The 13712-nt window shown below is 39.3% G+C and overlaps 1 protein-coding gene across 1 annotated transcript in view; it reads right to left on the bottom strand.

Annotated features, from left to right (window-relative positions):
* Positions 1-13712, bottom strand: part of LOC130917406 (neurobeachin-like) — a 572897-nt gene that overhangs the window by 465743 nt on the left and 93442 nt on the right. Inside the window, exons 2-4 of the mRNA XM_057838766.1 lie at positions 4862-5093; positions 330-430; positions 146-241 (exon numbers count right to left, since the gene is read on the bottom strand). Coding sequence (XP_057694749.1) covers positions 146-241; positions 330-430; positions 4862-5093 — 429 coding nt within the window. The remainder of the gene's footprint in view (positions 1-145; positions 242-329; positions 431-4861; positions 5094-13712) is intronic.

Genomic DNA, 13712 nt, shown 5'->3' with positions numbered 1-13712 from the left:
AAAAAAAGCATTGGTCTCAAATAATAGCTTGCAATGGCTTCAGACATCGACAATCGGCTGAATTAATTTTTTTAAACTCGGGATCGGTCTTTCAAAATCCCATATCGGTCCACGTCTAAGTCAATAGCACTGAAAAGCGACTTACGGCGGCGGTGCGCCCTGGAAAGTTGAAAAAGGCGTCGGGTCCGTGTCTTTGGGGCATCTGGTTGAGCACCGCCAGCATTTTGACCGCATGTCTGGGCTGCGGAGGAAGCACAAAAAGTACTAGCCAAAGCTTTTGGCCATTCTCGCTGTCCGTCTCGCGGCGCGTGTTCTACGGGGTCACTTACCCAGAGGCCGCCTTCCCCTTGTAGCATGCTGAAAAGGAGCTTGACCTCCTGCACTGTGATGCTGTAGCTGGCCAGCACGCCCAGCATGTCCACCAGCAGGTCTTTGAAGACACACAATGCTTACTAGTTGGTACACCACACATTCCAACAAGAACAAAGGGCAAAGAAGCACTCTTCTACAAAGGTGTTGTTGGGGTGATGTGCTGAGAGGTAAACACTTTTGACTGTTATTTCTACAAGGCAATAGCGAAAGAAAAAAATCAATTCTAATATTCATTTAATGAGTAGAGGTGGACCGTGGGATTTTCAAAGGCCAATGCCGAAACCAATTTTTAAAAGGGACTGCGGATGTAAATTAGCTATTTTTGCTACAATTTGGCATATTTACATGTTTTAGATGTTTGTTCATCAATACGCACTGTGCCTATTAAATAAATAAATAACAATTCAGCCGATTACCGATTTAAAGCCGATTTTTGAGGATGATTTTTTTTTTTTTTTTAAGTAGATTGATTATGAAAGAAAACAAATGTCTATATAAAAAAGGGGCGTCCAAACTTTTTGCAAAGGGGGACAGATTTGGTGTAGTAAAAATGTGGGGGGCTGACCTTCGCTGACGTCCTTTACGTAGACAATATATTTAAGCAAATTTTAGCAAGCCATTCTGTGTGTCACATTTGCTTTAATTTTTTTTTTTAATTATTAATTCAAACAATCTCGCAACCAGGGATGGGAATAGATAGGATTTTTACGATTCCGATTCCATTATCGATATTGCTTAACGATTCGATTCTTTATCGATTCTCTTATCGATTCTAATTTGGGGGGGAAAGAAGAACAAACGTTTTGATTGGCATCGAGTTTGTTTAATCAGAAGTCACAACCTTACAAACTCACAACAAGGTCAAAAGAGGCCCAAAGCCTCAATATTAACTGTGGCAATAAGTGGCAAATGCACAAGAATGTATAACATTTCACTGAAACATTTTTCTAATAGAAATAAAAAATATTGGTATATATTGGCATATAGGTCGTTCTGCCGTTGGCAATACAGTGGTACCTCTACATACGATCGCTTCGACACACGAACTTTTCGACATCCGACGTAAAATTTGACTCGCCATTTGTTTCTACATCCGACGACATGCTCGAAATACGACGACAATGGCAGCACCGCAGACCAATGCACGGCGGATTTTCTTGTGTGACAAATCAACACTGGTTTCAGAAAAGGTTGGTACAGGTGGTGAAACAAGGAAAAAGTTGACGCTTACCTTCTAAATGAAGATGCAAATGACAGAAAAATATGAGCGTAGGGTAGGCATCCGTGAAATGGCTCAAAAATACATCTCCACGGTCCTCCTATGACCATCGTTCGCCAGTCTTTATAAGTTAAGCTGACAATTCCTTTTGTGGTAACATCTCCAGAGAAATCGCCAACTTCGCCACGTTTTTATCATTTATTTCACAACTTATTCAAAACAAAAACACCTTCTGTCTGCCGCAATTGAGGTGTTCTCAAGAAAACATTCAAAGTGAAAGTGAAACTCAAGCTCACCGGTCTGTCTCTGGCACGTGAGCCCCGCGGTGCGTTCAGGGTCAGCAAAAAACGTCCGCCACATTAGAACCCGATTCGTTACATTAATACAGGAATTATTATTATTATTATTATTATTATTATTCCGATTTTGATTTATAATTTATTTGTTTTGCTATGTGTAATTGCCATTTGTAATAGTACCAGCAGTATTTTTTAAGGATTTAGTGAAGGTTTTTGGGCTGTGGAACGAATTAATGGAATTATAATGTATTCCTATGGGAAAATCCTGCTCGACATACGACCATTTCGACTTACAAACAAGGTCCTGGAACGGATTAACTTCGTATGTAGAGGTACCACTGTATGTGTTAAAGCAGGGGTTCCCAAACTTTTTTCCTGTGAGGGCCACATAACTTTTCCCTTCTCTGATGAAGGGAAAGGTCAGTTTGTGACAGAAAAAGTGTGACGATTGCAGGAGTGCCTAAAATGTAAAAAAATATTGTTTTTCAGAAAGCCACAATCAAATAACCCTTTCTGGATTCTTCACGGAACAAAAGTAAATAAAATAAAAATAATAATATAATAATAATAAATAATAACACTATTAATCAAATAGATAATAACCAAATAACTGAGTTCTTCACAGAAAAAGGCCAGAAAATAATAAATTCAAAATGCTCTCTGGTATTGCTCAGGGGGCCGTATCCGGCCCGCGGGCCGTAGTTTGAGGACCCCTGTTAAAGTGTATTATTTACCAGTATATTGAAATGCATGCCTTTTAGTTTTTATGGTGCTTTCATGCTCAAGTGGTGGCGCCCTTGCGCTTCCTCACGCGAAGAAGAGCGCGAATACACGCGAAGAAGAAATGCCGCATCCAAGCGAGTGAGCGATTTAGTGAGAGAGGGAAACACTGCTACGACCCTACGTTCTTTGTTAATGTTTGTAAAATATCTACAGAGGCAACTCCTATATGCATCATCTTTTGTGTTGTTGTTGTTGTGTGTTTCCACTCGTGATCGGACACTTAAATCCAGTTGTGTAGTGGTTTGAACGATGTGCTAATGCTAGCAAACGCATGCTAACCGTTTTGTTATTACTGTATTAGCAGCTAATCATCGCTGATTTACGTTGATGCAAACCTGTTTGTTGTTGGAGAGGTAATTTATTTGTTTCATTTCTATTTTTAGTTTCACTCTTCAAGTGATGGTTGAATAAAGTCAGCAAATTATACCAACTTCTTCTGTATCGTCATTTGGGAGTTTAGCTAGCTGTATAGCCAGGACTGAGCCTTAGCGTCTCGGTGAGGACAGTGCAGTCGTATTCCCTCCCGATGCAGTTACCTCCACCTTGCAATGACTGCAAGTCGTTTTGTTGTAATTTTTCCTCGTGAAGTGAAGACACACTTTCGAGCGTTTGAACCTACGTGCTGTCATTGTTATGTTCACGGCTGCAATGCTCGTGCTAAACCATCGTAACCTTTCATTTTCACCCTCTTTCCTGGTGAAGTGCAGCCAAACTTTGGAGCGGGTGGTTCTTGGTGCCATGCTAGTTTGATGCGTCTGGACAACAAGACACGTCACGACGCAATATGCGTCTTTCGGAATCGTTAAAGCGATTGTTAAGGCTTTTTCATTGTGATGTCGAGGCCTCGAAACACTAGGAACCGGTTCGGAATTGGAATCGTATTTCGATTCCCATCCCTACTCGCAACTAGCCTCTGTGGCGTTCTCTTTCGACTCTCGGGCTTTTGCGAAATACTGCTGCTGTGAAATTGAGCTAGCTTCAGGTTGCTTCAATTTCTCGCTGCCTATCGTCCCTATAATATTGTCGAACATGTCATGTGTGGTAATATCGCCATTTTAGAAAATTGAAAGTAAAGGGTCAAACGGGGTAATGTTGCTTCGAGTGCTGCTGCCTTTTCGTGGGTAAATGAGGAGCAGCATTTAGTGTGTAAGCTCCTCCATATGCTGGTAACGGTACTGCTATTTATTAAGTTTGTGTACGGGCCAGACGTTATTGATTTTATGACAGAGGCCAGATTAAATTTGACCACCGGCTGCATTTGGCCCCCGGGCCGGACTTTGGACATGTCTGATATAAAAGGTTCAATTTTTCTTCTGCAACCTGCTTTTGTAACACTGGCCATTAGATGGTGCCAAATCACAATTAAAGATCATCACCCAAATATTGGACGTAACAAATAGTTGATATCGGACAATCTTGAAAGAGGGTTAGGGTTAGTTGATCATCATCTATCGGCCCGATATATCGTTTTACCCTTTAAGGAAAAGATAACTGTTTGGGTGGTGATCTATTATATTCATCGATATCAGGCGGTCTTTAAAAAAAAAAAAAAAAAAAAAAGTCTGTATATCGGTCCGGTATAGGAGCTAGCCAACTAATTGGTCGATCTTTATGCGAAAGATTCGTACCCAAGCAGCTCACATAATGTCTTCTATTACATTGGCTATATATTGGCTGATCTTGAAAAAAGTCCATATATCGGCCCGATATATCGGTTGACCCTTATAAAGATCACCACCCAAATAATTACCATAACAGTTATCTTATATCGGCCGATATCAGACGTTCATGAAAAAAGTCCATATATCGGCCCTCTATATCGGTTGAACTTCAAAAGAAAAATCACCACCTAAACAGTGAGCATAACAATGATCTTATTATATCGACCGATCTTGAAAAAAAATCCATATATGGGTCCGATATAGTAGCTAGCCAACATATTGGTCCACCATTATGAGAAAGATTAGCATCCAAGCAGCCAACATAAATTCTTTTATTATATTGGCCATATATTGGCTAATGGCCGATTATTAAAACAGTCCATTTATTGGCCCGATATATCGGCTAACCAATATATACTGTAGGTCGACCTTAAGTGCTTAAAAAAGTATCTCAAATATTGGCTGAAAAAATTGGCATTTCAGAAATTGCATTTCCGTCTACTTTCTTCACGATGCAAAAGCGGCACCTGCAATCATGTCGTCCAGCGACTGGATCCGGAGCAGCAGCCGCTGGATGAGGCCCACCTCGGTGCTCATCTGCAGGTTGCGCACGCTTTTGCGTAGCATGGCGGTGAGCATGCTCCAGATCTCCGCCTGGCAGTTGACGTCGCAGAGCTCCAGGAGCGTCGGCAGGCAGCCGATGCCCTCCGCGTCTTGAATGATGAAGTTGCTCTCCAGGTCGAACTCGCCCGCCACCAGCTGCGGAATCACACCAGATGTCAGCCCGCCACCGATTCCCCGATTTGTAATGGTTATCGACACTTGATAATTAGCGAGCGCTGTACTGAACAGACACCGTCGCTGCATTTTAATGCACTCTTTCAGCGTCATTTCTATCGCCATCAATGGCAGCCGATTAGTTCATTTTGGGGTATAATAAATCAAAATGGTGATGTATCGTGATACTTTGTAACCCAAAAGGTGATTAAAATGCTCTTCCCAAGAATCGATATATGACCAATACTAGTATCGATATTAGAGGTCGACCAATATAGGATTTTCAAATGCCGATGCCAATACTGGTATCTAAAAATAAATTTCAGCAGATTGCTGACATCCAAAGCCGATTTTGTCAGCCGATAGACTTTAAAGCACGTAGATTATGAAAGGCCGTTTTTATTCAACAAAAAAATTTGCTCCAACAGGACGTCACAACGAGATGGCCATTTGCAGGCTATGACATTGACTGGATGAGTCTTTCTCCAAGGAATGCTTTAACAGTTGTTCAATGCAGATTCTTGACTCTTGACAAGATGATGGAACTTTTGTTTGGTGCTGTTCCAGTGAGATTTACAAAGACGACTGCCTGAAGAAAACATCAAAACTCCCTCAGTCCTAGATGATATGGGGCATGCATGCATGTCAGGCATAGGCACTGGGGAGGTGGCTGTGGATAAATTTTTAATAAATGTTTACATTGATATTTTAGACCGCTTTCTTATCCCTTCAATTGAATATATGTTTGTCATTTTCCAAGATGCATGCCACAGAGCATAAATGGCGGAAAACACAAACAAGACTGAAAAAGCAGTTTCTGCTCTTGCACTCCACTACAAAAGAAACTGCTATATTTTAAGCCAAAATAACTGTTGTGTTTGATAGAACAATATGTCTATATGCCGCCATAGCAGATTCATGGCGCATTAAGCCCCCGAAATATTTTTAATTTGTCCGTTTTACCCCGAAAACCCCCATTTACAAACGTCGCACAACCACTTTTGTTTCAACCCAGCCATAAAACAAAGGTAATTATATTATTCAAAATGTCTGTCATTTTTAGCTTAGAATCATTAATTGATGTCTAATATTTTCTTTAAAAAATAAAAAAAAGCGCATATTTTAAACTTTTAAACAAATGACGTCACGATGAAAAAAAATGGTGTCTTTAAAAAAAGTCAAGGATATCTACCTCAGAACTATCGCTTAATTGTGCTTTTTTGTTACCGTCACATTTTCTTTGATATGTTCGATGATAAATAATCGATCCAAACAAAGAAAAATTGAAAACGTTTAAAAGGGTCAATATATGAAAATAAAATCTCGACCACTCCTTGAAGTCTTCGATTTCTGCATCGCCACCCTTGTTATATTACCGTGTTTCACCCATAAAACTCCCCAAAAATCCAGCTGTGGCCATTCACAGTTGTGTCTTGACACTACATGGAGTTTTTGGATCGAAAAGAGGTAAGTAAGCGATAATATCTCGTTAAAATCGTGGCGTCTTTATTTCTGCTCTCGCGTGCTCTCGCCACCAATTAGGGTTTTGCTGTTAATTTTTTTTTTTTTTTTTTTAAATGCCTTCCTGTTAAAAAAAAAAATTGTTCCCCCAGAAAATTGAGATTTTAAGCTTTCCAATGATGTATCACACATGCGTTTCGGACAATTTTGAAAGTTGGCCAAATTGAGGGTCTTAGAGCAGAACTTCAAGTCACCTGAGTGTTTTCCGCCATATGTATACCATACATAGATATATTGGCCAGCCGAGAACGGTCAACCTCAAATCTACTAGTCATACGCTAATTTTACTGTGCTGTCGATGTAAAAACTGGATCTCTGGTTTGCCTTTCACTGTTCGCGGCGACTAAAGAGTTAATCTAAAAGGATAAATCCTGTGGATTAGCACTTTTGATTCCATTATACCGCTTATCGATTCCTCGGAGATTCTCTTATGGATTTTCCTTGGGTGAAGGAATGCAATCATACAAATGGCTTTGTTTGCTTTAACATCACTCATAATCTCTAATCCATTTGAAGAGGGGCTAAAGAAGAGACCACAAATCTTAATGCATTTTGAGCATAATTTACACGATATCAGATTGACTTCCAGTTCCACTCTGACTGATCCAGACAAACCAAAATGGAGCCCGACTGATAAAACACCTGCTGTAAATAAATTGGCAAAATTGCACTTGTATAAAAATGAAATAAATCCCATAAATTGAAGCATAATATCTCTGACACACGGTATTCAATCTCCTTTATGCGAGCTGGGTCATCAGCACTTTCCTCTCTAAAAGCTTTGATCGGAATTTAACCATCTGTGAAAATAAAATAGCCTCTCCTTTAATGAAAGGTGGCGGCGCTGCCCCCCCTTTAGTCACAAATAATCGGTCAGAAAGTCGAAAACAACAAATCAATAACGCAGTTCATCAAGTTCAACGAGCATGAAATTAGCACGGCCTAATAACCGTATGCTACGGGTATCAAAGTGTGGAGGTGGAAAATGGGCCTGAGCGCATTAGGGTGATTGACAGCTAATGGCATAGGTGGGATGAAAAGGTATCAGTGGACGGGCACGGGTTCAAGGAGACTCCATGCTGAGCTTTACACGGTCGCTATTACATTTTCCGATAATAGCAACGTGTGACAGTTCCAGTTAAGCTACTGTATGCTTGGTGGGTTTAACCGCTTTGTGCCTGAATTTACATTTAACCAATACACATTGAGTATTGGCGGAATAAAAGAAATAGTAGGGGTGTGTGTTGCCCTATATCGTATCACCAAAGGTCATGATTCGATCCCAATTAATCCCGATAGTACTACTAAAAGGAAGTAACAGAAGAAAAAAATCAATTAATATTCATATAATGAGTAGAGGTCGACCCCTATGGGTTTTTCAAAGGCCGATGCCGAAAGCAATTTTAAAAAATAATAAATTCAGCCTATTGCCGATGTCGAAAGCCGATTTTGTAAACTCATATTTGATTTTTTTTTTTTTTTTTTTTTAAGGCTGTCAAAAGTATCGCATTAACGGGCGGTAATTAATTTTTAAATTAATCACGTTAAAATATTTGACGCAGTTAACGCACATTCCCCGCTCAAACAGATTAAAATGACAGCACAGTGCAATGCCAACCTGTTGTGAGTTTTTGGGAGTTTTGTCGCCCTCTGCTGGCGCTTGGGTGCGATTGATATTATGGGCTTAAGCACTCATGAGCATTGTGTAATTATTGACATCAACAACGGCGAGCTACTAGTTTATTTTTTGATTGAAAATTTTACATATTTTAATAAAACGAAAACATTAAGAGGTGTTTTAATATAAAATTTCTATAACTTGTACTAACATTTATCTTTTAAGAACTACAAGTCTTTCTATCCATGGATCACTTTAAGAGAATGTTAATGATGTTAATGCCATTTTGTTGATTTATTGTTATAATAAATACAGTACTTATGTACCGTATGTTGAATGTATATATCCGTCTTGTGTCTTATCTTTCCATTCCAACAATAATATACAGAAAAATATGGCATATTTTATAGATGGTTTGAATTACGATTAATTAATTTGTAAGCTGTAATTAACTCGATTAAAAATTTAAATCGTTTGACAGCCCTAATATAATAATAAAATAAAAGTCCACTGTCGGCCCAATATAGTAGCTAGCCAACTAATCAGTCGATCTTAATACCCTAGAAGCTAACATGAGGTCTTCTATTAGATCGGCTCTATTTTGCCCATAATGTCCCCAAATCAACAGGAAGTGACCTGATATTGTCCCCGAAATGTTCCCAAACCAACCTGGGCGGGGCTAAGATCTGTATCTCCACACAGCAAAGACCCAAAGTAATTTCTCCAGAAATTGCAGTTTCTAGTCTTTCTAATGCTCTGTTATCATATACAGTTTTATTTTTTTGCTTCTTTTGATGTTTTAGCACATTTATGACACCAAGTACTAGTTTCACACTGTTTCATCTCCATTTAAAACAGTCATTTCAGTCACTGGCTCAAATGAAAAATCTCTTTTTAATATCTTTAAATGAGAACATGGACTATTTGCTACTCAAGTTAAAAAATATTGAAAAAAAAATCTTCTATTCCGCGCGTGACTTGGAAAATGCTTTATTTAAGGCCCACAAAAAGAACATCTTTGCATTCAAACAATGAAGCGATGAGCGTGTCTGAGCCACATTTGAAGAAACAATACAACACAGGAGGCTGAGACCAATCTATCCACAAACAGAGTCAGAGAGTTAACTGCAATGGGAAATAACAAGAGCGGGGCTAAGCTGCGCTTCTGCATTCCAAAAAAAAAAAAAAAGCCACTTCAACTCCAGCTCACGCACCGGCATGGAGACGGCCGGTCAGAATAAATTGCCGGCTCTCGTCTTTTTTGTGTCTGAGAATCGGCGCTGGCCCAATTGATAAGGTAAATTTTGTGACCAGCGCACCTGGAAGTCAAAGTACCCGTCAATTTGCTTTTCCCATTGAAATGAATGGAAATACCATTAGGTAGGGATTTTGGACCGTTGGCTGCCATTTCGGATTCTATTCAGTCGCTGCACAAAAACAGCTCAATATCCTTGCTTTCAAAGTCTGATCAAAACACATTCCAGTGCAACATAATATCGAATTGAAAGAGATATCATTTGACCTGTTTTGGCGATTTAAAGGGAACCTCGGACTTGAAGGCTCTAATAAGCCACAATTTCTTTCTATTACTAAAATGTTATCAGAAACACAAAATATTGCCATTGATTAAAATTTGTTGGAATATTTAGTTAGTGCTGCAACGGTTAATTCGATGAGAAAAAAAAGATTGGAATTAAATTTTGCTGCTTCGAGTATTCGTTTAATTAAAGTGGCGTTGTAATGGTATATTTTGAAAGTGTTTGAATTGAGTTTTATTAATCTAGGTGGATACACTGCCCTCTAGTTGGCCGCATTTCAGATGGCTAAATCCAGCTGCTCACTGTTAAGACCAACATAAGCAAAGTTTTTGTTTGAGCTAATGTTTTATTTTTAATGCATTTGTAATTTAGTTTATTGGTCCATTTAGCTGTTTTTTGTGGGAATGTGTGTCTGAGCATTGTAAAAAGAAAAAAAATAAATAAACTTTGAGGCTCAGGTATTTTAATTTTTCATGTTCCTTATCCGATTACTCGATTATTCGAATTAACTAGTTCATCGATTCATCAACAACTAAAATAATCGATAGCTGCAGCCCTATATTTAGTACACGTTTTGAGATACAGAGGGCGCCATTTTTTATGGACGCGCAGAGTTTCCTTCTACGCGGCAAGACGTCCAGCACATGCACACATCGGTTAATAGCGGCGAGTGCTTACTTGTGTTTTTATCGAGTCTTTTATTACCTCTTCATTGCCTCCAAATACTTTTTGCATGTGTTTCCCTCTCATATTTTTAAGCATTTTGTTTTCTTGTGGTAGCTTTAAAGCAGATTGTTGATCTGTTGACCACATTAGTCACGTAGCATATCAACCTTATTTGATATTATTAACTTTAAATGTTAAGGCATTTTTAGTATGTTCTGCCTGTATGCATCTAAACAAAACAACCTGAAAGCGCAAGGTAGTACTTTGGGTGTCAAATTAATTCACCTGTAGACGTTTCGCTCGTGTAGGACATTTAGCAGAATTTGTCCTACTCTCACCTCATCCCGTCTTTCCTGTGCATTTTGCTTTTCCTGCTCATTTTGTGAAATATCGACAGTGCTGTCATGCTCATTAATGTTCCTCTCGGGTTGAAATTGAAAAGGTTGAACAGATGATATGTTTATGTCGCTGGAGTCATACTCTAGAAGCCCGGCAGCGTAAACAAGTGACATCACCACCCTGTGACGTCAACAACAATGGCGACAGAACTACAAGTCTTTCTATCCTTGTGACACCTGGTGCCTGTGACACCGTTAAAAAAAAAAAAAAAATCTTAAATAGCATTATTACGTGAATTGAAATCATATTTTGAGACCATTTGACCCTATACAACAATTTGGCGAAGCGCAGATGACGAGAAATGAGTCAAGCTGCCATTTGGCTACTCCTGTCATTATAGCGCTCTGGCGCCGCCATCTGAGTGATGACTTCGGTAATGATTTCAGCTGATTTAGAAAGCAGCCCAATGAAGAAGGAAGATTCAGAACGAGGAAACACACACAGCAGCAAGATGTCATCATTGTTTTTCTCTCTTCTCCAATATTTTTACAGAATATTCTTTTTAAGTATTTTTCCTAAATGCCAAATAAATGGTATGGTCATGACAAATAATGTGCTAAATGGAATATGAATTATTACCAATGCATATATTCAGTACGACAGGGCTAAATTACAGCATAATGGGCGAAACCGCCGACTTCTTAAACCTCCCGAACTGTATTTTATGCCACCCGATTTAGTCCGGCTTTGGTCATTTCCCTGCCCTGGGTTCGGAGACGGAGGAAAGAGCGTAAACAAAACAGGATGTGTGAGATCTAGGCGAAATGCTAACCCGAACCCAGCGGCTCTTCCAAGTCTTTTCCTCGCCATTCGAAAACAAAAAAATGACACAAAACTACCCTGACTCAATTCACAAACGGCAGCGGCGATTGTCTTCACCGATCGGCCATCCAGTCGTCTTCTCGGTGGACAGGGACCATTGTCGGCCACAAAATGCAAGTCACCTCCTTATTAAAGCGTTTGCCATGATCCCAGTATTTGACACAAAAAACACGCACTTTACTCACTTCGTCATCCTTGCAATGGTCTCTAAATTGTCGGACGAGTTTTGCCTATTCTTCTTGGTGAACAAAATCATTAGAAAATCCCAAAAGCCTCACACCACTCTCCCTGGTGTAGCAACAAAAGCCTGCAGCACATTGGGCTGGCGTGATACAAAAAAATAAAGAAATTAATCCGCAAAGTCAGCTGAATCTGCAATCCTTCTGCATACTGTGGTAATGGCTGTATTGTGAAAAGTGTTGTTACTCTTACTTTGAAAAAGTAATTAAATACAGTTACAAATTACTTCTCCCAAAAAGTAATTGCGTTAGTAACTCAGTTACCTGAATGTAAGAGTAACTAGTCACTTGGCAAAGTAACTGGTGATAATTTTCATGTTTTTTTTTTTCTCAAAAACTTAACTAGACATAGGGGTATTGGGGATATTGCGATAACTACATAGTAACCTTTGCTATGTGTGGAAGTCATTTAATGTTGTGAATAAACCGTTAAAATTGCTCTCGTAATTGCATTAGTTCTTCTATTTTCGACATGTGTAACTTCTAAAACGGTTTCATCATTTCAAGAAAGATTTAAGTTAAGTTTTGCCGATTTAGGAGTATTTTACATAAAAAGTTACTTAGGTTCGCTAGGAAGTTTCTCTACAACAGAGCCTTCTTGAGAAGTCTACTGCTTTAAGAGGACGGCTGTTTACTAACACATCTAGTTCTTTATTATACTTGTTGCTAATGCCGCCGCGTCTGTCATTTGCATCTAGTTCTGTATGTACGTGATATCTACCGAACAATCATGTGGGCGTAGTTTGTAGGCTGTCGGCTACAGTCAGGTATTATTGGAGCCACCTAGCATAGTAGCATCGTGTTTGCAATGGCGTCACACTCCCTTGCCTCCTCCCCACTCCTGCTCTGCTCTCTCGTCTCCGTAAGTCCGTCTTTTTCAGACTTTTCTCGCGGTCGTCAACCAACATCGCAACGCATAGTAACGCAAGCCTTTCCGGCCTCAGTAACTGTAACGGCGTTGCCAAGATGAGAAAAGTAATTAATTAGATTACTCACTACTGAAGAAAATAACGCTGTTATATTCTAACACTGTTATAACCAGCACTGATTGTAAATATGATTAGTCCACTTACATCACATTCGCCTTCTTCCTCAGTCCAAACTCTAGCCGCAAGTCACTCATTTTCACTGCGTGGGATTCAAAAAATTGAATAAATATATCGATTGCTTCCACACACATCTAATCGCTCCATTTCTTTCAGGAGCATAAAATACCGCATTTAATATCAAATAACCATGTTTTTTTTTTGTGTGTCAGGCACTTTAAGACGTCACATAAAGACCCCAATCACTTTGATAAGCCGTTTATTAGGGCCCGAGCACCAATCGGTGCGAAGGCCCTATTGTTCTGCAAAGGATTATTATTATTCCTTTTAAATGGCAAATGAAAATTAAAAAAATAATAATAATAAATTTGCACAAACATGCAAATTCGCGAAAATTTTGATAATTTGGCAACGTTGTGAAAAAATGTCAAAAAATAGCTCAGTGGCGCCCCCTGAAATTTTTAAAAAAGGCCTCTACATTTAGGTTTTTCCAGCGTAGAGTGATGGAATTTGGGGAGTCGATAACTTGTGCAAAAAATGCTTCAAAAAGTCCCTAGCACCCATATTCCAAACCCAACAAGAAATCGGGTATTTTGGATTGAATGTTGAAAAACATGCCATTTTTGTCGAAAACCAGGGTGCACGTTTGAGACCATTGCGCCGAGGCAGTTAGTTGGATCCTCCTCAAAATTGGCGAGACTCTTCATGAGATGTTAAGTTCTCAAAATGGTGAGTTTTTATTCACGGGCCTG

This window comes from Corythoichthys intestinalis, chromosome 6 (genome assembly GCF_030265065.1).
Source record: "Corythoichthys intestinalis isolate RoL2023-P3 chromosome 6, ASM3026506v1, whole genome shotgun sequence".
In the NCBI taxonomy this organism is placed as follows: Eukaryota; Metazoa; Chordata; class Actinopteri; order Syngnathiformes; family Syngnathidae; genus Corythoichthys; species Corythoichthys intestinalis.
Note: the sequence above shows the minus strand (reverse complement) of the source record. Positions and strands in the feature narration are given on the sequence as shown.